The sequence below is a fragment of the Morus notabilis genome, unplaced genomic scaffold (assembly GCF_000414095.1).
Source record: "Morus notabilis unplaced genomic scaffold, ASM41409v2 Scaffold45, whole genome shotgun sequence".
In the NCBI taxonomy this organism is placed as follows: domain Eukaryota; kingdom Viridiplantae; phylum Streptophyta; class Magnoliopsida; order Rosales; family Moraceae; genus Morus; species Morus notabilis.
In genome coordinates this window covers 1,132,992-1,157,864 of record NW_010366164.1, presented here as the reverse complement: position 1 = coordinate 1,157,864, position 24,873 = coordinate 1,132,992, and the positions used below count along the sequence as shown (strand labels likewise).

The 24,873-nt window shown below is 35.5% G+C and overlaps 2 protein-coding genes and 1 long non-coding RNA gene across 3 annotated transcripts; 2 read left to right on the top strand and 1 right to left on the bottom strand.

Moving 5' to 3' along the window:
* The first annotated feature begins 4,612 nt into the window (after positions 1-4,612).
* Positions 4,613-8,318, top strand: LOC21410131. The gene is made up of 2 exons (XM_010109624.2): positions 4,613-4,721; positions 6,301-8,318. Exon 2 carries the CDS (start codon positions 6,321-6,323, stop codon positions 7,908-7,910), a length of 1,590 nt encoding a protein of 529 aa, XP_010107926.1. The 5' UTR covers positions 4,613-4,721; positions 6,301-6,320; the 3' UTR covers positions 7,911-8,318.
* A 1,654-nt stretch (positions 8,319-9,972) lies between these two features.
* LOC21410130 (probable receptor-like protein kinase At1g49730) lies at positions 9,973-14,575 on the bottom strand. The gene is made up of 9 exons (XM_024173205.1): positions 14,242-14,575; positions 12,877-13,428; positions 12,309-12,602; positions 11,940-12,201; positions 11,806-11,858; positions 11,403-11,470; positions 11,171-11,260; positions 10,960-11,044; positions 9,973-10,876 (listed from the first exon to the last, which is right to left on the bottom strand). Exons 1-9 carry the CDS (start codon positions 14,318-14,320, stop codon positions 10,338-10,340), a joined length of 2,022 nt encoding a protein of 673 aa, XP_024028973.1. The 5' UTR covers positions 14,321-14,575; the 3' UTR covers positions 9,973-10,337.
* Positions 14,576-18,044: 3,469 nt separating this feature from the next.
* On the top strand, positions 18,045-19,469 carry LOC112093855. The gene is made up of 3 exons (XR_002903244.1): positions 18,045-18,342; positions 18,731-18,895; positions 19,312-19,469. It is a non-coding gene; the product is annotated as an uncharacterized LOC112093855 (long non-coding RNA).
* Positions 19,470-24,873: the final 5,404 nt, after the last annotated feature.

Below are 24,873 nucleotides of genomic sequence, written 5' to 3'. Positions count from 1 at the left end.
AAGATATAATTAGAGAGGTTAACGGATTTTACCTGGCTCTAATTATGAATTATTTATGGATGATTGATCTATATGCAATGACTATATCAAATGGACACTTCACAGTTTAGAAGTAATTAATGTCTATAATTTCGAGAGTGCAATTCCAAGTTTATAGTGGAGTAACTATTGGAATTAATATAACTAATTAATTAATTAAAGTGTTTAATTAATTATTAATTTTATTAGAGCTTGGGATTATAGGTCCATAAGTCCCCGCGTCATTCTTGTAATTCTACCAGACACAAAGGACAAAATGGGAACTTTAGAATTATGGAATTCTAAAATTAAATACTCAAAAAATAATTAATTGAGAATTAATTATTATTTAAATAATGTGATTATTTAAATTTGAATTTGAATCATGAACATAATTTAAATTTATCCTTTTAAACTTATTTGATAAGTTGTTCAATTTAGAATTCAAATTAATTTAAGTTTGACTTAAATTTGAATTAAAATTAAAATTAGACTACAGGATAAAAGATGATTTTCTCTTCCTTCCCTATCTGTAATTGGCGCCATACACAGGGATATGAATCCCTAGCATGGCCGGCCACAAGCGAAGGATAGAGGAGAATGTTTGTTCAAAATTCAAACAGGAGAGAGAGATTTGATTCCTTCTAGAAGTTAGACTTCTACTCTATAAATAAGGGATTATGAAAAATTGCAGATGACGAATTTTTTAACCTAGACTTTAAGGGGCTGGCCGAAATTCCCTAGAGCAAGAGAAGGAAATTTTTCTCCCAAAAATTCCACATTGTGCATGCGTTGGTGTTTGTGGAAAATTTGAGTGTTTAATTAAACCCGTTTTAGTCTCGAGTGTACCCACACACACGTCTACGTGGAATTAAGGAATTGATGTGGAAGACTTTGATTTTCTAAACACAAAGCTTAGAGCAAGGATTGTTCGAGGTCAAAGAATTCAAGTTATCATCCGAGTCGGCTCCAAGTATTTTTTCTAATTGAGTCATTGACATATAAATTAATGTGATTAATTTATTCGTGCATAAATTAATATAATCTATAGAGTATCTCAAAAATTTTATAAAAATTTTTGTTATACTTCATCCGCCTCCCCGCCACGCTTCCACATCCGAATTCGATTTGGCTACCAACAAATACGACATTCAGCATTGCAAATATAGGAAATTCTCCAACTGACTAAAAAACTTTTCCTTTAAAAAAAAGTCTAAACGCTTTGTATGAATCACAACTTTATGAGTTGGGAGGCTCCTTTTGCTGTTAGTAGTAGCATTTCCCTATTTTGATTTTTTTTTGTCTCATGTTGGTACAATGGAAACCAGCTGTTCAGTTTTGAATTTAGTCAATAAGAGGTGTCTGAGAGATGTATTCAGGGCCCGTTTAGTTTACTGATTCGAGTTTTTAATTCGAGTTGAGATGTGATTTTATGTGAGAGCTTTTTACTGTAGCAAAAAAGTTAGATGTGATTGTTTGTGAGAGCTTTTTACTGTAGCAAAACTCAAATTCTAAACTCGTATCAGCGAAATGAACGGGGCCTCAGACTCTAGATTTTGATTTATTTTAGTGTTTTTCATTTTATAATTTGAAATTAAAAATTTTTTCTTTTACAAAATTTCTGTTAAATTAATTATTTACAATCTTTTTGTTTAATAAAAGAAAAAAAATTAGAAATACTATTTAAGATGATAAGAAATACTATTTAAATTACTCAACTAAAAAGTTAATAATTGTCATTCAATTGATAAAATTAATAAAGAGAAAATAAAATGCCTCAATGACATCTAATTATTTAAAATAATATAATAGGTATGCACAACCATGACAAATTATATACATTTCTAAAATACATAGTTTGCCACGATTTTGTGAATACCTATTATTTATTCCATTGACAATAATTAGGTGTCATTATGACATTTTATTTTATTTTTATTAATTAAATGATAATTATTTATTTTTTAGTGCAATAATATAAGTAATATTTTTTACCATCTATATTTTTGGTTTTTTTGTTTTTTCTCATAAATCCTCTTTAGGACCCAAAAAGTTGCCAGAAAAAAAAAGAAAACAACCCTCAATGATTGAGAAGCGCATATATTAATTCGTTTTGGGATAAAGATTAAGGCATTTTAATTAAAGACCTCAGAGTTAAAATATATATTTGTTCTTCTAAATAACATTAACAACAAACATTCAACTTATTATATTTAAATTTAGATAAATACATATTAACTAGTTGAGTCATAACTTTTTTCCCTTTATTTAGGATTAAATATATTTTTTTAAGGAAAATATCGTTTTTATTTAGATTAGTATTTTTAAAATGGAAACATTTCATTAAATAATTAGTCAACAAACTTTAATGTAATTACAAATTACCACTAAATATAAAAGTATTGGATTACATATAGAGAGGGGATCCACCATCATAATCTAAATCGATAATCTTTATGATTTAAAAAAATGTAAGATTAAATGTTGGGCAGCATTTTCAGAATCATTAAATGTGCAATAAATTCAAAGGCTTGTCGGAGCCCAAACTTGCCGGAGCCCAAGCTCTCCCGAGCCCAGGCTCGCCAGAGTCCAAGTTTGTCGGAGCCCAAGCTCTCTCAAGCCCAAGTTCGTCAAGCCCAAGCTCTCCCGAGCCCAAGTTCACCGAGCCCAGGCTTGCCAGAGCCCAAGTTTACCGGAGCCCAAGCTCTCCCGAGCCCAAGCTTTCCCGAGCCCAAGTTTGCCGAGCCCAAGCTCTCCCGAGCCCAAGCTCTCCCGAGCCCAAGCTCTTGAAAGTTCAAAGGTCGTGCGATGTTATCATTTTTTGGGCTTATCAGAATCAGCCCTGTCCCGCACCCATTAACATTCGATGCTCCATCCACATACAACCGCCACACCGGGCCAAATAGTTTTTTGAGAACTGAGGCTTGACTTGATTGTGGATCTTCTTGAATTTTACCTTGCGGAACTGAAATCGTGATTTCTTCATCTTCCAAGCTCTCCCGAGCCCAAGCTCTCCTGAGCCAAAAGTTCAAAGGTCACGTGATGTTATCAAGTGAAGTAACCGACGCTAATTGAAGACATTGAATGGTTGAAAGTTAATTCTCATTGGTTATTTATCAGTTTTAACTCACAAAAAGGTGAAGAGCCTCATTGTAATTAAGAGAGAATAAACTCTCGAATTAATGGGAGAATTAAACTCCCTCAATTCTAATGTACTATAAATTCGCTCGATTAGAGAAGGAAAGGGACACTCATTTCTGAATACAATTGTCTTGTGATTGTCTTCATTTTGTTTTTGTTATTCCTTTAGAGGTTCTTTGTGTTCTTTGAGTCTTCATCTAATTTCCCTATGTGTTGGACGGAATTTTGCTCCGACACATTATATTTTATTAACCCAAAGAAGTTACTTAATCAGAAGATTAGATAACTAAAAATTTTTAATTTATTTATAACATAAATACTTCATCAACAATAGAACAAACATATTCACTCAAAAAAAAAAAAAAAAAACCAAGTGTAGTAAATTGCAGAGTTTTGAAAAATAATTTACGTGGTAAAAAAATCTTTATTTACATGAAAATAAAACTTTTTAGCAATTATAAAAAGAAAATTTATGTTAAAAAAATCTTTTTACTAATTGTAAATGAAACATTTACGTGATAAACTACTATTTACTTCAAATAATTTTAAATTCTGCTATTTTACTTAATTTAGTTTCATAAATCTACTATTTACTATATGGATTAATTTCATAAGCCCTTGAATTTTGTACTTTATTTCAACATGTCTCCTGAACTTTGAAAATGATTCATTTCAGCTCCTAAAATATGTACCTCAATTCAAAATACCCCTATACTAATAAAACTAATAAAACGATGGCTTAACACAACTTATATTTTTATAAATGTCCTTTAACTATTGATTTTAAGTCAACTTACTATCTAAATTATTACTTTTGTGTCAACTTAATCCCTAACCATTTAAAAGATCAGCGAACATGTTGACACAAAACTAATAATTCAAGAAGTATTTGTGAGAAAACATTAGTTTATAGGTGTTTTGAATCACTTTTCATACTTTAAGAGGTGAAAGGAACCTTTTTTAAAATTGAAAAGACATTTTAAAATAATGTATAAAATTAAGAGATACTTATGAAATTAATCCTTACTATATTCTTTTGAAAGAAAAAGAGAAAATTATTAAACTTATTATGAGTTTAGATTTTTAATTTTTAATATTAATTAATACATGCTGACTTAATATAGTTAATTGGTTAAGAAAGGGATATTAAAAAAAAAAAAAAGAGTAAAAATGGAGACATTTGTCTAATTGTCTCCTTTTACCAAACGCACTTAGCCTGGGCTTTTAAGCCCAAGAAGGATTGGTTTGCAGTACAAAGTACAAACTCCAAAATCTAGTAAAAATCTCCCCCCAATCTCCAACAATTTCTTCCCAAAGCTAACAATTCTAAAATCTCAGTAGAAAAACTCAGGACTTAGAAGGAAAAAAAAAAAAAAAAAAAACTTTCGATAAATTCTTTTCCTTTTTCTTTATCCTTTTCCTCCTTCTTCTTCAATAGATACCAGATCGCTTAAAACTTTTTATCGTGATCTTTTTTTCAGGATTTTTTTTTTTATAATTTATTTTGCCGGCTTCAGAGAAGAACACCGTCGATCGAAGGAGATTTGCTGCTTCTTTGCGAGGTACTTTTTTTTTCTTTCCATAATTCCTCATAGGTTGTCCTTATGAATGAATAATCTTTCTGTTCCAATCGAATTCTTAAATTGCTTGGCAAAAAATTGATTTGCTGGATTCCAATTCGATTTCGGGTTTCGTAGTTTGTCGGTTGGGGAGGTTATTTTTGCTGTGTATTTGCGATTACTGCGATATTCCAATCGACCAAACGGAGATAGTCTGTTTTCTCTTTTGTGGCGGTCGGAACTTGGTATTTGATTGAAGTTGATCTTTCTTGGATTTGCATTACTCATATATATATATATATATAATATAATATAATGTTCAATAGTTGTCATGTTACATTTCCATAATTAAGTGTTACATTGGAGGGACTTCCCACAAGAGCGACCGAAGAAAAAGCCTGTATACCTATTCTTTTAAGTTAGTGATCGTTCTTTGCAATTGCCAAAGAACTTCTTTGTGCATAAGTGAGCTTCTTTTCCAATTTCCTCTAATCAACCTGTTTAACGGATTATTTTTCTTTGCCTTTTTCTATTAGTTTGTCGAAATTCAATCATGTAATCTATGCGTTTTTTTATTTCTGTTGGTCTATTTTATGCTGCAGAACAAGTACTTCATGTCGTAGATAGGCAGTATATGGTTCATTAACCACTAATTTTTTGCATGACTCCCATCTCTTTTAGAAACCCTTAACCTAATTTAGGCAAATGCGTAAGCCGTAATGCTATACGCGGTATAATGGGTTTTGTCCTGTTTTTTAATGGGCATTGAGGAACTCTACTGAAATTCAGCGTTGATGTGGAATTGCTAATGGGATATACGTCTAGATACTGATATTAGCCGTGTAAAAGTCATAAGAAAAATTTAATGGCAGATCAATTATTGTCAATTTTTAAAAAAAAAGGGGGTAAATTCTTATGACCAATGAAATGCAATGCACAAAGTTTTGGCCTATGATTAAAATACTTAACAAATTGAGAAAATGGAGTTTGCAATGCTCAAGGCATGGCACTTGTGTCCACCCTTTTATGAGATTTCTTTGGCTCAATTGTTAATGAGGTTGCTGATGCAGACGTGCTTGCGCTTGCGTTTGTATGATTGATACAATATATTCATGGAAACAGAAAAAAATGTTTGGTTCCAATCGTGTCTCTAGTCATGTCGCCCATTGTTTGTACATGCCTAAACATGACCATTGTGCCTGTAACAAATCATGGTAAAAGTTTTTGCATGCAGGATAGGGTAAAAAGTCAACAAAATGGTGCTTAATGTCATCTTCAGAGTGCAAGTATCTAACAAGGCTGATGTCTCGCATGTGTGCATGTTTAACACCTGTTTGCTACTCTCTTCATTTGTTGCCTTAACTTTGAAAGCAATTCTTTTTTTCCACATGTGAAGTCTGCACCTCATAGGCCTTATTAAGAAGTTAGTCAGCAACTGCGCTTCTTAAGATGTTGGTATAAAAAATTTAGTTACAATTTGAAATATATTCACCTTTTCTCTCGGCTTTTTTCCCCCTTAAAATTACTTGTAAACCACCCTAATGCCATATTTTTTTGGTTCTCATCAATCTGTTGTACACAGGAAACTGATTTTCGACACTGATGGCTTATCCAAATATATCAACATCAATAATGCGTTCCAACTCCTCTGAGCAAAGAGAGCATATTGCAGATTCAAGTACAAATACAGTTACAGTTGAAGCTCCAGTGAACCAGCCAAGCCGAAGCGCCTCTGATGGTCCTGTTGCTATACTTTGGGATATCGAAAACTGCCCTGTCCCAAGTGATGTTCGCCCTGAAGATGTAGGTGGGAATATCAGAATGGCTTTGAGGGTACATCCTATCATCCAAGGAGCTGTTATGATGTTTTCTGCATACGGGGACTTCAATGCCTTTCCCAGGAGACTCCGAGAAGGTTGCCAGAGAACTGGTGTAAAACTCATTGACGTTCCAAACGGAAGAAAGGATGCTGCTGACAAGGCCATTTTGGTTGACATGTTTTTGTTTGCCTTGGACAACCCTCCCCCTTCTTCTATCATGCTGATCTCTGGGGATGTTGATTTTGCTCCAGCACTTCATATACTTGGTCAACGGGGATATACTGTGATTCTTGTTATCCCTTCCGGGGTAGGGGTTTCATCTGCTCTCTGCAATGCTGGTAAATTTGTATGGGACTGGCCTAGCGTGGCTCGTGGGGAGGGCTTTGTTCCTCCTGCTAGAGCTTTAATGCCCCCTCGTGCAGGACCAAGTGACATTGCTGGGTATTTCATGGGTTGTCATATCAATGAAAATGTTCAAAATGACGAAGAAGCTATTGTTTACAGGGGGGTCTCACAAAGCTATTACAACTCTAGAGATTTGTCAATAGTGTCCCACTTACTGTCCGAATACAACAGTAGTTCTATGATGCCTTGTTATCCTACAACTTCGAGTGCACAAAGTCTACCATCTGGCATGCATGAAGTATCAGCAGCGCCTCTTACATCTGTTGATCAGGGTGACTCGACTTCATGGGTACAGCCTGGGGATTTAAATGGTCTGAAGGGGCAACTTATAAAGTTACTTGAACTTTCAGGAGGATGCCTGCCTCTTACCCGAGTTCCTTCTGACTACCAGAGAGCTTTTGGGAGGCCCCTTTACGTATCAGAATATGGTGCATTTAAGCTTGTAAATCTTTTCAAGAAGATGGGTGATGCAATAGTTGTGGAGGGTAGAGGGCAAAAGAAATTTGTCTGCCTTCGAAACTGGAAAACAGGTCCAAGTGCGCCACCTGTGATTTTACTCAGAAGGGATAATAGAAGAGGAAAGGAGACCCAGGAAGGGAGCTTAGATGTTGTCACAGGTAATGTCTCATCGGACGAGTTGTCAGATGAGGAAAGAGTAGTCAACAATGAACTTGATGAGAGAAGGAACCAAGGAAGGAATTCGGTAACAATTGGTCAGTGTGAAACTGATGACCAAATCCTTGAGCAGTTTAAATACGAGCTGCAGGATATCCTGGTAAGCTATTCTTGCCTGATTTTCTTGGGTTGTTTCGAGGCTATATACGAGCAAAGGTACAAGAAATCATTAGACTATCGGAGATTCGGTGTGGATCAGCTAGAGGATCTGTTTGAGAAAGTAGGAGATGTGGTGGAGTTGCATGAAGAACCAGTGAGCAAGAAGAAGTTCCTATCCGCAGTTGGTGGTTAGAAAAAGTCCGTGGGGCTGCCTGTTTCTTGTAAGTTGTGATGTTTTTAAGTTACACTAGGCCAGGTTGAGTAAACTTATGGTAACTCAGTCTCTCTCCCTGTGTCTGTTCCGTATTTTTCGAATTCTTTTACAATGTTTTCTCAGAGGATTATAGAAGAGGCTAAGAGGCTGGGAGCACGTCTTTTTTTCGTTGTGAATGTGTCCTGCATGGATATGAACTTTTATTATAGTAAATTTCCATGCAAGACTCATGACCAGTCACTGTAACTGATCGCCTAATACTGGGAGATCTACATGTATATTAACCCTGTGTTTTATTTATATCTTTTCCTTGTAATAAAAGTTCAGCATCAGTGTTGACTTTACTGTGGGATGTGTTCTTAACTAAGTACTGATATTAGCTTGATCGTCAAGTAATCCGTTCTCGCATTTTATTGCTTAGATAGTTAGATTGCTAATTACATGTGAGCTTATGGCTATCTCCATTGCAGCAAATCTCTCTCTCGCTTAATTTCCGAAAAAAGCTCTCGATTTCGTCTTAGCGTTTCCAGCACATCACAGTGAGAAGTTTGAATTCCATTTTAGTTTTGCGTTTTTCCAGCAATCTTTCCGGCACCGGAGACATTCCCGTGTCGCAGAGGCTCTGGTGGGTTAACTCCATGTGTCTGTGACAGGAACAGAGACATAGATTTGTACGAATTGAGGTGTGGAATAGGCTGCTGGAACTGCTGATTAGTAATACGGTGTCCTGAGCACTGGCTGTGGTTTTAGTGATTGAGATAAGGCAAAAAGAGAGCAAATCCTAATTAGTCTATTCTAGATACATTATTAGATAGTTGCGTGCATTATAAAGAGGAAACGCTTGGTCTTTTATACTATTTGATAATCTCCCTTTTGAAAGAATTATAGGATGAAGAAGATGGTAATCTAAAAGGATGGATAAATAGTTATTTATGTAATTATCATATTACTTAGTTTATCATTTGTTAATAATCTTTCTACTAATTAGATTCTGTGAGCGGAGGGAGCCTCTCCATCTCCCTCCTTCCACTTCTCTTCCCTCCAACCAAACATGGGATTTGGTTTTCTCCCCCTGCCATTCTCTCTACCTTTAACCAAGCAAACTGTTTGGAGTTCAACTGTTAAGTTGTACCTTTTGGAGGACATAATAATTCATCATAGCCTAAAATTGTCGATACATTTGTGCACAACGACCAAATATTCTTGCATAAAAAGACGTCATGGTGCCTCCTAATTTTCGAGAAAAGAGATGGACCTTTTGTCCTTTTTCTTCACCGGTTTCTTTTTCTTTTTGAGTTCTTGGTTCCCTTGTCTACTGTAACGAGAATCAAGTCCCTACCAAAAGGGGGAAAAAAAGTGACTAGAATCCAGTGTTGTAGCTATCTGGGATGCAGATTTGGTCGGTCGGTGTTGATACATTTTCATAGTTGTGATCGTCGGAGGCAACTAGCGGCATGTTTGTGACCGTTGGTTGAACACACTATATAATTTTTTTTTCCCTGCAGTGAAATTCCGTAGTAAATATATATATATATATATATGTATGTATATATATTATATACTCTTTCACCGTTGGATTAAAGCCAAGTCCTTTGCTAGTCTTACGTTTCAAAAGTGAAAATAGAATCTAAAGCAGAGTAGCTCTTTCTACAGTCTAATAAAAGCCTTCCCCAGAGTAATCTCGAATGCAATACTAAATTAATGTACCAATGCTAAATTTTAACATTTGAATAGAAAAATCACTCCACAATACAATATTAAGATTCTCACACTTAGCAATTGTCATAAGCATTTTCATTGGAGATGATCTTATTCATTGAAAAAAATGAAAAAAGTGTAATCAAGGCATTATTTTGGGCAAATAACAGAAAAGGAAATGACAAAGCCAACAATGGCAAGTTCTAAAAGAAAGGACTCTTCCTGACTAGGAATTGAAACAATAGAGATTGTCATGAAAATCAAGTGATCTTCTAGAAGATGACATACAAATTGAATTTCATATCGCAATTGGCTTACATTAGTTATACGTATACATGTATTCTTTAGGAGCAAAATAGTGATTGTATTGTCTTCAAGTATGAAATTGGTCAAAGCTGAGAACAAAATTTATACCAATTCTACAAGCAAAGGAAAGATCATTTCTGGTTTACATCTCCAAAATATTTGCACAAAATGATCCAAAGAATATGTACTATGACAGCTGTTACAAATTTTCTCTCCTTTGAGAAAGCAACATGTAACTCCACAAATCCTTCGGAGTTTGGACAGTCTGTTGAAAAAGAAAGAGGTAAACTTCTCCAAAACTTGGGGAAAAATGGATGACGTGGTCCAATGCTGTCAACCAAGTGTTAGCTAAAGTTCTACCATTTCTATTGTTGAGTGCGGAAAGTGAATGAAATATCGACTTTAAAGAGATAAGATATTTGGCGGGGATTGTGGAGAACCATTTTCAAGTAAGAAGCTTCTACTACAATAAGATCTTGACGTACTTGAAGAAGAAGCAAGACATCTTCCATCCCCGCTATGGAACTCATTCCTGTGCATTTTGCCTTTGCTCGTCCTCGGTCTCCCTTCGTTTCCGTCATACTCTTCATCTTCAATAGCCTCTGCAAATCCATTATCCATGGGGTCCGAACTTTCGTATAACATCCTCAGGACCTGTTTAATTGAAGGCCTCGTCCAGCCTTCTTTCTGAGTGCACCATCTCACTATAGAAGCAACTGTTTGAAGCTGCTCAGAATCAAAAGCACCTCGAATACTTGGGTCAACTAGATCAGCTAGCCTTGATTCGGATACTAAATGTATTTGTGACCATTCAACCAAATTCTTGCCGTCTTGTACCGCTCGTCTTGCAGTCACTATCTCTAATAGTAAGACACCATAGCTATATACATCGCTTTTCTCCGTCAACTCTTGCGTGATCACATACTCTGGGTCCATATAGCCTAGAGCCATAAAACTTCAATCACTGCTTAGCACAGAATATAGTGCTTTCATGTTCAAAGTTATAGGAATAAGTTTATCTAACCTGGAGTACCCCGGACATCGGTGTTTACAGGTTCAAAACATATAGAACCATCTTTTGATGCATGTGCAAGGCCAAAATCTGCAACCTGTAAGATGAAAACATTGTGTAAATGAAAGAAGGAAATATTCGGTTTTGCCATCATCTTATTATGAAACGCAATAATAGCCAATCAAATCTCGAATAAAAACTTTATGGTCAACTGATTCGCTACCTTTGCAACAAAATTCTCGTCTAGTAAAATGTTGCTGGATTTGATGTCTCTGTGGCACAGAGGAGGATCACAATAGAAATGGAGGTACTCCTGCAGGTCAAAATAGGAAATAAGGAAAACATTCCAATTTAAGTTCACCCTTAAGTATGTAGTGGTAAAATGATTTGAAAACAAAATTTTTAAAGCCATGCAACTAAATTAACCCAGAGGAAAAAATAATTCAAAGAATTACCAGAGCATTAGCCACATCGATTGCAATCTGTATTCTCGTCTGCCAACTTAGAGGAGCTCTATTTGAAGCTACAGAAACATTGGAACAATCACATCAGGCATAAGCATCAAAGCTCATACTTTGGAAAGAGGGCAAGGAGTAGTTTTTAAATAAATCTATCAAAATTTTCCGTATAACAAGGACTCGAAGTTATTATCTGAAGAGGAATAGACATTTATTTTGTGAATATGACTCGAAGTTATTATCTGAAGAGGAATCGACACTTAATTTGTGAATATGACTTGTAACTCGGTTGCATAAATTGTATGTGAACCTAGAGAGAGAGGGATAAAGAGTTCATTTGAAACTTAAGTTAGATCAAACCCTCAATAGCTGTTCGATTTTTAGAAGAGAAGAAACATACAATGAAGATGATCTTTCAAGCTACCATTCGCCATGTACTCATACATGAGAAACCTGCCATGAATAACATAAGGCATTTAGTTTTTCCTAGTTCAAAATGTCTGTAAACACAAGCACACACATTAAAGTATCAACCTCTCTTTTTTATCAATGCAAAAACCACGCAGGGAAACAAGATGACGATGATGTAGTCTAGCAAGAAGTTCTATTTCCCTGCAGAATTCATCCTCCCCTTGCTCTGAAACTTTGTCCATTCGCTTTACCGCTGCCACTAAGCCATCATTAAAATGGGCTTTGTACACTGTTCCAAATCCACCTTGTCCAATAATGGTGTTAAAATTATCTGTTGCCTTCTTTATCTCCTTGTAGCTGAATTTTCTAAACATTGATGAAGGACCTACATGTAAATCCCATCACAGAATACCACCTTAACAACTGTTTTCTTTTTAAACTTGTATCAGCAGCAAGAAAGCAGATGTAACTGGGATAAACCAAGGACTTTACCTTCCTGAAACTTCCGTACAGAACGAGGCAGAGGGAAGGCTTTTGAAGATGTGTTGTCTATATTGTCACAATCCTCTAGCTCTTTGCTTTTCCTACGTATGAGAAATACCAAGACCACAAGCACTGTAACAGCAACAACTGTTACTGCAATGCCAAGAGCAGGTATCAACGTAATGTGGTAAGAATGGTGGTGTATGTTTAAAGGTGCAGCCGTCAAGTTTTGGCTTGGGCTATCGGCAACTGCTGGGCTTGGAGGAGCCTTCGGCGTGATCAAAGGTGGTGATGTCCGGGAAGCTACCAACAGAATACAAAAACGTCAGTTAGATAAACACCAAAATCAGGTTGTGAAATACATTTTATTGAATTTTGAACAAAACTTATGAATGAAGCATGCAAAACAAATTTAACAAGATGGTTTCTAGGTCGTCTGAAGCAAATTGAGAACATCATGATAATCTTACAACTGATAAGACAATCAGTTGAAAGGCAACAACAAGAAAACATTAAAAACATTGTAAACACAAAAATTAAACTCTCATAGTCTCATATTGTCAAAAACCGTCTGTACCTGGAGGAATGGTTAGCCCCTGAACTCCAAAAAAACAGCTTGCAGTGTCAACGGCTGAAGCACCATCAACTTGACTTGCGAGTGCAGTAAATGTTGCATCACGACAAGTACTCATTGTCAAATTAGTTTCTGATCCTACTAGATGACGAAGGTACGAAATGCCAGCATTCAAACACTTGCGGCAATTACTTGCATCTGAAAGTGGCACTTTGCAATTTTCAGCAACGTCTCCAAATTTTGGCGACTCCAGCATCTGCGTGACGGTTGTTCGACCCATACACTCGTAATTAACTGGAATCTTTGTCCCAAAGCCGCAAAACATAGTTGCATTCCGAGGAACTCCATACAGTGCCAAGGTTTTTGATATGGAATTGAGGCAGATATCAGATAAATCTGAAGGAACCCCTAGGTTTCTCGTTGCATTTGCATAGCGAGCAACAGAAATGGCAACAAGAGCATTTATATGACGGCAACACTTTCCTCTGTCATCTTTGTTCGAGCATAAAGTGGCAGCCAGAGGAAAGTTTGACCCACTCAAATCTAAGGGGCACTCTGCAAAAGTAAGGTATCGCGCAATTCATTATATCCAAACACAAGATCATACTAAAGAGCTCATGGCAAATTAAGCATATTAATGAATTGAAATTGAAGATGAATGTCGTAGTATAGCAGCTGTTATCACGCAATGACTCAGTTATCTGATGAGAAAAGGGCATCAATAAGCAAATATCGAACCAAACTAGTGCGTGCATAAATTCTTATACACACTGAATCAGTTTCTATAGATTGTTAAACTCTTTTTGTATCTACTAGAGATCTTCTAATCCAGTAATGGACCATGCCCTTAAATCAACTGTCCAGAATAGGAAAAGAAAAAAAACAAAAACTAGAATTTAAAAACAAAAACCCAGTCCAGACTTCCAACTTCGGCCAAAACTTATAATCCCAGATAAACTTGCTTGATAAATAACTCTTCCAGAACACTCATTGCCAAAGCCAAAAATGAAACAAAATTTGGACCCGCCAAACAATGGCCAGCTCCACATGAGCCATTAACTCTCCAAAACAAGTAAGAGAAACCCAAAAGCCAGAGAGTGATAAAGATACAGATTCCAATGCCCAATTCATCTCACAGAAACTCGGACAATCAAAACAGAAAAAGCAAGCAAGAGAAAAAAAAAAAAGAAAAGAAACCCATTTCCAAAGTTGCCATTTTAAGCCCAAAAAAAAAAGCAATAACACATAAATGCAGCTCCTTCACTGTATTGCTCAAAATAAGAAGAAAGCTAAAGAAACAATAAGCAGCAAAACCATATGCCAAAAAGAAACGGAATAAATAAATAAAATGATAAAAAAGAGAATAACCTGCTTTTATTACAGGAATGAGCTGCATTCCAAGAACCGCCATGAGAGCCAACAGTGAAGCGAGACCGTACACCGCCATGGTCGAGACGGAGAGGGAAAAGAAGGTTAGAAGGCGGCGTTTGTTAGCAGAAAAAGAACATCTGTGGACTAGGGAAGCAAAGAAACACGAGACCACTTGCGATGCCTTTCAGTCGGAGAGAGAGAGAGAGAGAATTTTTTTTTTTTTTTTGTTGTTGTTCTCTTGAGAGAGAGAGAGAGAGAGCAATTGAGAGCTGGTTTTGACTGTCTCCTTTAAAACTGTTTAAAAAGAATTAAATTCAAATATATGTGTACAAATTCTCATATTCTCATATATATTTTGCTCTGAATATATATTCTCATATATATGTTTGTGTCGTGAGAGAAGTGGGAGAGAGAGTGAGAGAACTGGGTAATGGTATGGCCCACCCTCTTCCTCGAGTTCTCAAACCAATTTCTAATTCATCGCGCTTTAATAGGAAACCTTCGGACCCCAATAACTATTCATTTATTTTCATTACAATAGTGAACTATATTTGTTTTTTAGGAAAATAAAAAATAGTGAGCAAAGCTTTGAATTTTAGTATTTGCATTAGTTAGAATTATAAACTAGATCTGGTACCATTTATTATAAAGCAAGTCCTCATTAGCAATTTTCATGATTGATGAAAGTGAGTTTATCAGTTATGAAATTGTTATTGAAACTTGTAAGTGAGTTTATCAGTTACGAATTGTTGCTTGTAATGTATATGCACTTGGAAATCAAAAGTGATTACCAAGTTTGTGAGTCTCTATTAGATATCGCTTTCATCTTTTGCTTTCAAAAGAAAGAATAACCAAAATTCTTAGACTAAAGATAACGTTTGAAAGTTCTTTAATGAGAAATTTTATGGTACGCCTGACGTATCAGTAAATTAAATTTTTTTAACTATTAGATTTACATACTTTTTAATTTTTACGTAGATCCGATAGATAAAAAATTTAATCTACCGGTATGTTAGTGTACCGAATAAGATCCTTATTTAATAACAAAATGAACTATATGTTAGAATAATAAATAAAGTGTAATTCGTAATTTTGAATTATTAACTTTTTTATCTGTTTAAAATTGTGTCATACCAATAATCTTTTATCATCATAAGGTGATTTTTACTGTAGATCTTGAAAAAAAAAAATCTATAGTAGGTATTGAAGGTTCTATATTTTTAATGGGTATATTTGTATAAAAAAACTATATGTTCTACTTGCTTTTATATTTTAACATGATTTTAGTTAGATTTAACGGTCAATTTTAATGTAAAAAAACCTTATTATAAAAAAGGTTTTAGAAAAATAAAATACTCAGTTCTTCACAGTTAAATTTGTACTGACAATATTATTTTTTCATCTGATATGATTGACCAGATTTAATGATCATAAATTGACCCTACTAATAAGAAAATCTTATCAGAAAAACTCTCAAACTTTTTTAATGAAAAGACTTAAGGCTTTGGTTATTTTATAACTCAAGTCATATTATTAAAATATTTTTTCTCATATAAATTTAAATTTAATTTTTTTATTATAATACACAATTTAATTTATAACTTGAGTTGTGTAAATGAATATACTTACAAATATCTTGAGAAACTATTATGTTGTGAAATTTTTCTTCCTCATGGATCGGTGTGGTTTTATTATTATTATTATTATTATTTATTTTGAAGAGAGAGGGACCCCTTTCGTGGAATGGAATCCGTGCTTTGTCGCTGGCCGATGAAGGTTCCAATTTCGTCATGGCAGTGCGATGAGTATAGCACCAGCAGTGTGTTGATGCATGTGAAGTCGCTCAACAGAGCATCTGAAGCGAGCTTAATGGGGTCCCACAGTTGTTCCTTAGCTAGCTTGGTGGGGTCCACTTCTAAGCTCCCTAAAATAAACGAAACCGAAGCATGTCTGTACTCTGTATAGCCACGGGTTTGTTTTGGAACCCCATATGGACAACCTAATAAAATAACAACATTTCTAGCAATAAATTAATAGAACACACACTTTTACAATTGCTTTCCAGACCCACTGTTTGTTTGTGTGTTGATTACATATTTAACCCATTTTTGTCTGTCCGTTGTTCATGTGTTGTTTTTATTGAAAAAACAATCAAATCTGTATATGAAATTCATATTCAAACAAATTAGATGAATAGGTTATCTATATATGGGGGCCCAAAAATAATTCGTTTCTTGTGAAACAAAGTGATTTAGGTGTGATAATTATTGAATGGTAAAATTTTGAACTCTAAAACAGACATTAAATGGGGCTCACGCATTATAAATGAAGCCATTAAATGATCGAGAACAGCTCTGCCATAAGCGTCATGTCAGATGATAACTCTCTTTGGAGCAGACTGAGTGTGGCATACATAGGAGGTCGACCGCTCTAAGGAGATGCAAATGACAACATAAGGTCGACTGCACTAACAAATGTAGGCGAAGACGATTCTGAGAACACTTATGAAGTTGAGTCTATGCAAGTCAAGAGATATGCGAGATTTGCTATTTGTAATTCAAATATATAAAATTTAAGCAAATAAATCGTCCTGATTGATTGTAATCTCCATCTTTTGAGAAACTATCTCAAAAGATGAGGAAAATATCCCCGAACTAAAGAGGGAAACCAGCTGCGACAATGGGAAAAGATATAGATAAGGGATTGTAGGTCGAGAAATCCCTAAGTCTCATTCTGAACATTAGTGTGTGTAATTCCTCCAGAGATAGTGAAATATCTCCTCCCTGCAGTGAACGTAGCTCTTGAATCAATGGTGAACTACTATAATTCTCGTGTGTTCTTACTAATTGATTATGTTAAATCGTGTTTTAGATCATTAAATTTGCGCAAACCGTTTTAAAATTTGTTATATTTCCGTTGACGAATTTTCACTGTCAACAATTGACAAATCCACTGGAGACCGAACCTAGAATCTCTGGTTAGCGCGAAGAATTTGAGTTAAAAATCAACTTGAAATCATGCCTCCAAGAAGAACAAGAAGCGACGCTGCGAATTAATATAGCAAAACTGAAAATAACACCATGCACCAAGCCAACCAGGCCAATGGAGGAAGGGATGAGAACCAACCCAATTTGGAGAATCAGCCTGTGGTTAGGAATGAAGAAGTTCTAGTCCTAAACGCGCCCCAGCTTGATCTAGTATAGATGCAATGCAGCTTTATACCTTAATTGATATGGTTCGACACTTTGTGGCTACCATAGAACAAATTGACGGGAGAAACTCTATGCCTCCTCTTGAAGACGCTCCACCGAGACCACCAAATGCAGCTACAGCAGGGAACTAGAATAATGGTGACCAGCGTAGTGCTTTAGAAGGGATTAGGGAGAGCGAGAACACAAGAGGAAACAACCTTAGGCCTCGACCATCAAAGTCGCTGGGAAGCAGGTAAAGGGCCTCCAAGAGACGAGCTCAAGAAAGGGAAGGTGCAAATGGACAAGAACTGCCCTCGAGGGTGCCACCTCGAGGAAACCATGGCAATGATGACCAGGAAGACTTAGGGTCGGTGCAAAGGGACAGAGACTTGAGAAACATGCTGAACGCTAGAAGAGCCGATACCTCAAAAGGAGTCGACTCCACAATCTCCACGGTAGAGGCTAAGGCAATTATGGAGCGCGTGGCAAGTTTAGAAGAGAGGCTTGTGGGTGATGTTGCCGATTTAAAAAGGGATGTAAAGAGCCAGGTGAGTCACCTACAAAATAACTTGGGGCAAGTTGCCGAGGTGGTCAACATCGACATTGCCCTGGAGAGAGTTCATGATCATCTTTTCACAACAGAGATCATGGCGCCGCCTCTTCTGAATAAGTATAAAATACCATCGATTTCTCCTTATGATGGAAGAGGGGATCCCGACAACCACTTAGAGTTATACACGGGACATATGTTATTACACAGTTATTCTGAAAAGATTATGTGCCGAGCATTCCGAAATCAAGTGATGCTTGATTATCGGACTTTGAGGATGCATTCCAAGAGGCCTCTAAAGCTTCCGACTTTGACTCTAGCTAAGGCCATTGCTGCTGAGTGGGACTATCAGATATGGTGCTTTTCAACTTTTATGCTCTTTTAAACCACTAGAAACTTAGCTTCAATTTGTCTCCTTCGAGATCAAAATTTGTTCTTGGGATTAATACGAATTTGGATGGTTGGATTTGTTCAAGATTGAGCCGTTCATTCTTTTCAAATTGATTTTTCCCCTCCATTTCTATGTATTTGGCTGTTCGTTAAGTCAATTCAATATTTATAGGATTAATATTAGCTCTGATTAAAGGATTTGATCAAAATTGGATTTTTTTTGTGTGTGTTTTATTTATGATTTGGTTTCTTATCTCAATCAGAGCACAAATTGTTTATTTGATTGGATTTGTGAACTAATTCTGTAAGTTTTCATTTGCTTGGAGATTGTTTAACAAAGTTTTAACTATTTTAGCAAACAGATGGGATACGATGCCTCTGATGAAGCTTGCTTGCACTGCTCTGGAAAGAGTTCCTCTCACGAGGCCCAAGATTATAGAAAGTTTGATGAGGAAATTTAACCAAGATTTAGTCTTCTATCATGCTCTGGAGGATAATGTTCTTTCAAGTGGTGTTCACGGTATGTTGTACTAGTTTCTTGAATGTGTTTGCTTTGTTGCTTAATTGGATCTTCTCAGCTTGGAACTTTAGGAAAAAGTTTGAATTGTAGTTAGTTGCTCATTTTAGTATAATCTAACAATAATTTGCATAGGTTTCAGAAGGATTCTTTTTGGTCATATTATAGCATGATTATTAAGTACTGGAAATGAATTAGCAAGTATTTGCTCTCAGGAAGTGTTCTAATCAAAATGGGCCGATATGGTAATGCTTCCTCCGAGAAGTTGATCTTAAGATGGATTTTCTGTTTTTTGTTTTTGTTTTCGATCACTTGAATTGGATTAATCTCTATGGGGTGAGACTCTCTTGTAGAGGTTGTTGAAAAGTTAGACACTGTTTGTGGCTAAGAGTATACTTGCTTATCTTTATGGTGTTCAGATATACTTTTCTTATTGCTAAAGAGCGAGTCTTGAAGAAAATAGAGTTTTAGTTTGATTTTTGGAACTGCACTCGGGCTGTTTGGAGTGATTATAGGAATAATCATGTCAGCACAAGCAGCATGGCTGGCAAAGGGAATGTAATACTTATTCAGTTTATTCGACCTGGTATTCATTCGAATTGGTATTCGATTTGTAATATGGATTTGTTATTATTTAGTTGGAGTTTTTTGTGTTTTATTTTTGGATCAATTTAGTAGATTCTTCTTCGACTACTAACATCGATGATCGAATACGTTCAATCATATTTTAGGTGAAAATAGAAACATATCATGACATGTTATAGATATCCATAATCTGTCACGGTTTAACAGACTATGGATCATACTCTGACAGACTATAGCCAATATTAGAGATCAGAGATTCTCAGCCGGCGTATTTAGTTAGGCTAATCATAGTATGCTTTTCAATACTTTTTTAGCCTTAGAAATTGATTTAAACAGGTTGAAATATATCATAGTCTGCTAAACTATAGTCATAGTCTGCTAAACTATAGATCATAGTCTGACATACTATAGCCGGCGTCCGGCGACCGAGACCCGCTTATCGACATAACATAGTCTGAGAGCCTACTGAGTATAGTTTGAGAGACTATGAAGCATAGTCATCTTAGTCTGTCAGACTATGTATTATAGTCCCACAGACTATGGCCGCCATGGTCATCTTAGTATGTCAGACTATATATTATAGTCTGAAGACTATGGCCACCAGAGACCCCACCGGACGGCCGCCGGAGACACACTGGAGTTCTGCTGCCGGTAGCCAGAGACACGCCGGACGGATGTCGGTGATTAGAGACGGCCAACATCTTGTAAATACCTTTGAGGGTATTTTAGTAATCTATATATTGGGCATTTGATTGGACTTAGTCTAAAGGGGTAGAAATAAAAGAGCTAATGTTTGGAGGTTAATAATAGTTTGATAATCTATTTTGAGGGATAATTATAAAAATCTCTCATTATGAAAAGTTGACATAAAAAAAATGAACAAATGTAAGGTTTTTATTTAACAGGTACCGCATAAGCATAATAACATTTTATAATATTATTATATTCTATATCATAATTATATAATGTATAATATAATTATAATTTTATTATATTATATTACATTTTAAATATTATATTAATTATATTGATATATAAAATATTAATATTATATGTAACATGAAGGTAATTTTTTTAACATAAAAATATTCATGTTTTATATTATAGTATTCTTAAAATTACAACTAAATAACTGAATTAACTTTTTTTTCTTTTATTATCATTATCATTCTTATTCACATTATCATTACTATTGTCTCACTGCAATGAAACGAACCCTTAGATAATTTACAGGAAATTTAACTTCTAAACCAGGAATATTTACATATTGAAGGGAAAAATACAATTAATTTTTACTTCCTTCCATATATATACATATTGGGCCAATGAGGAGCCAACACAGTAAACCTAGGTGAATAGAAAAGGAGTCTCAAAATCCAATGGGAACTTGACAAGAGGCTACGTAGTTGATTGATTTATCTACCATATTACTGTGGTGGGATTGGACTTTAACGAACGCTGTGTTGGGCAAAAACGAAAGTTTGTGAATCCAATCAGTGCCTTTTTGAATCATGCATCAAAATGAGAAGAAAGTGACAAAATGAATGTGAACAAACTAGTCTTTGGGGGAGATAACTTTACAGTCTCACAAAAGTCGAACTATGCATTGGCCCTTGTGAGGGAGTCGTAGGACATTGTGGAGACAAGATAAACCAAGATAGAAAGGCTACACCTCAGTGCTGGCCCACCACTTCAAGATCGTACGTGGCTCAAAACCCAGGAGACACACTGAAGTACCACCGCCGGCCGCCAAGACACGCCGGATGGCTGTCAGTGATCAGAGACAATTAACATCTTGTAAATATCTTTGAGGGTATTTTAGTAATCTACATATTGCGTTTTTCATTGAGCTTAAGTCTATAAGGATAGAAATAAAAGAGTTCATGTTTAGAGGTTAATAATAGTTTGATAATTCATTTTGAGGGGTAATTATAAAAATCTCTCATTATGAAAAGTTGACATAGAAAAACTGAATAAATGTAAGGTTTTTATTTGACGGGTGTACCGCGTAAGCATAATGATGTTGTATTCTCGGTCTACTGAATAATTTCTCTCAAAAAAATCTAAATAAATAAAAATAAAATAGTAAAAAGGATAGATTGATATAAAATAAAAGAGTAAAAAGAAGATGTGGCCAAAGGAGAAACAAATTTCTTTGCCTCTTTTATCTATGTTTAGATTTTCTTTTTTTTTTTTTAAGGAAAAGCTGTGTAGTTATTAACACTTACAACCACATTAGACGCAAATGCACATGACAACGTTAATGACCCAACAAGTGAACAGAAACATGTATGAGGCTGGAAAACCGGAGAACACCTCGACACACTACCAACGAGCAAAGTCAAGGCTCTCGTAGAAGAAATCCTTTCCATCGAGATAAACTTTCACGCTTTGAAAGGTATGATTACAAACCCTCATAACGAGAGAACATTAGCGACACGACAAACAAAAACAACACAAGGCCAAACACACGCCGACGACCATCAACAAAATATAAACAAACTAAAACAGAACGGCGGAAATATCAATGTCTTGTTACAAACACACAAATTAAAACAAGAGAGTAAACACCAAAAGACACCGACAAAGACTTTAATGGCACGCCGAGCACCACTACGGATGGACGAGAGAGCTGCAGCACAACACACTACTTGAAGAAGACACCAAGCCCACCTCCTCTGTCACTATCTCCGATCGCCAAACCAAGCACCAGCCCCTTAAAGGAATCGTTGATTTGAGGGAGCCAAACTCCGAAGGGCTTAGATCTACCGCAGCAAGGATGCTTGTGCTCATATATATATATATATATATTGTTGTCTTTCTGAAAATGCATTATAGGGTGTCCTCCTCCTCTCCTTCCTTTTAGCAGCTCATCTAAAATGTTGAACATTGGCTAAGTAATTGGTCCAACGCTTACGATTAATTAGGATATATTCTAATATTCAGAAACATTTTTTATTTGTATTTATTCATAATTTTATATCATTCACCTATTATATAATATTGTATACAGAAATTTTCACTATGAATATTAGTAACGTGACTTAAGTGTCTATCACTCCAAAAGTTTCAAAAAAAAAAAAAAATTGTAACTAATTAGATAAGTTATATGGGTCGTACGGTGAGATCTTCTATTGATAGTATGAAATTGAAAAGTATAAAAAATATATAATTTATGATCAAAATTTGATAGTAAAAATAGAGAATTATCGAGAGTGCATTTTTTTTAGGACGCAATTTAGAAATTTCTAACGTATAATTGACTATTATAGCACATGTATTGGGGCTATTCAATTGGAAATTGCTTTAAAGCCTGAAAAAGAAATAATTAAAAAACAAAACCAAGGCAGTGTTCAGGCCTTTTCAGTTTTAGCTTTTGCATGGGTTGGACAATTTGTTGTATTCTCAAAATTTTGAGCTTTCTATGATAGAATATTCTTATTAAATTATAAACAGATCTAATTAAAATCCCATTAAAATAATATATATATACACACAAAATCGTCAAAATCAGATAAGATCTAATGGTCCAAAATAACACTCTATTCATAAGGTATCTTTTCATCTCGTACAAATTTGAGCATTCTTTACGGTCGCATACACTAGAGTCTAGATAATTACATATTTGGATTGACTTAGGAAAGCTGTTTGTATAATTCAAAGCGTTATTAGATAACATGATGCTCCTCACTTTTTTCATACTTGCAACCCACGCGATCTTGCTTAGAATAAGGGGTGTGTGTGTGTATTTGCGTGCAGGGTTGTAACTTGTATGATTTACATTACCATATATGGCCGGTTAACATATATATATATATATATATATATATATATATCCTTGCGTGCAGGGTTGTAACTTGTATGATTTACATTACCATATAGGGCCGGTTAACAACCTTATGAATGTCCTATTAGGAAAACTTGAGGTCTCACACTATTCTCATGGGGTTAACCGTAGACTCTCAATACAAAAATGAATAACTGTCCCTTTCCTTCCCGTCTTCCTTGTCCTTTATTTTTTTTAGATTAATTAGGATCAGCTGAATAATTTCAACAAAACTTATTTGCAAGCAAATTATAAGCAAAATAAAGCTTGGCTAAGTTATTCAAACAAGATTAAAAAAAAAAGAAAAAAAATAAATGACCTATGCTTTTTGCGAACAGCCTAATTTCATGCCATTGCTCAAGGTGACAAGTCATGTGAGCAAAGCTATTAATTGAAAATTAAAGGAAAAATATGTATCAATGACTTTTTTTGGGGTTAGAGAACTCTTATCGACAACGTGTATTTCTAAACTACATAATTATCCATTATATATATTTTACAATAAAGCGTTATATTATATTATGTTAGAGAGATTGTAATATATCTCTCAATTTTAATATCACAAAATTGGATTAAAACACATTCGGGAAGTGTGGGCTGAAGCAAGCACGTGCTGCAGCGCGCTTGGGGGCTGCAGCCTGCGCAAAACAGACCTCTCGGGTCTGTTTTTCCTAGGTCCGCGTGCTGCAGTGCACAGCAGCGTGCGCTGCAGTGCACGGACGCGCTACAGCGCGCCCTGGGCGTTGCAACCTGCGCAAAACAGATCTCTCGGGTCTATTTTGCTAAGCCCGCGCGCTGCAGCGCGCCTCTTGGGCGCTGCAGCGCAAATTGTCGACGAAAAATGCGTTCGTGTGTTTTAGTGATCTGAAAAGGTCTCAAACCATTGCATCTATTTGTGATATGTTTTCTCACATATCTGAGCACTTATTAACAATAGAAATAACTATTGATATAAGTGCATCAGCATATAAAAGATAACCATCAAATTGAAAAGGTATCTTTATGTGAAAGGCTGTAACACTTAAAGAGGATGGATGCATCCCTGTCTTTATATGATGGACTTCAGAAAATACAGATGAATATATTGTTCTGGAACTCAATATTTTTTGCTGGATATTGTGTTCAAGGGTTTGTTGTATCTTGGGGGTAATTTGCCATTTAAAACTCATTAGCAAACTTTGAGAAGTGAGGACAAATAAAACCTTAAAGGAAAGGATTCCTATACGCCTCAATCCCTCTTTCTGCTTTCTCTATTCTTTTCATCCTCCCAATTCTGAATTTTTCAACAATCTTTAAGGTTTTATACTTGCTGCAATGGAGGTTGAAAAGAACATGACGTCTTTCCTCAATCCTAATGTTCAACTTGATCGTTTTGATGGTACCATCTTCACCGCTGGAAAGGAAAGTTGTTCTTTCTTCTCACCGTGCTTAAGATCGCCTACGTACTTGATCTGAAATTGGAGCCACTTCCTGAACCAAAGGAGGATGATTATGAAGAATTGAAGACTGCAAGGAAGAAGTGAGGAGATGATGAAATCATGTGCCGGGGTCATATTCTCAACACTCTCTC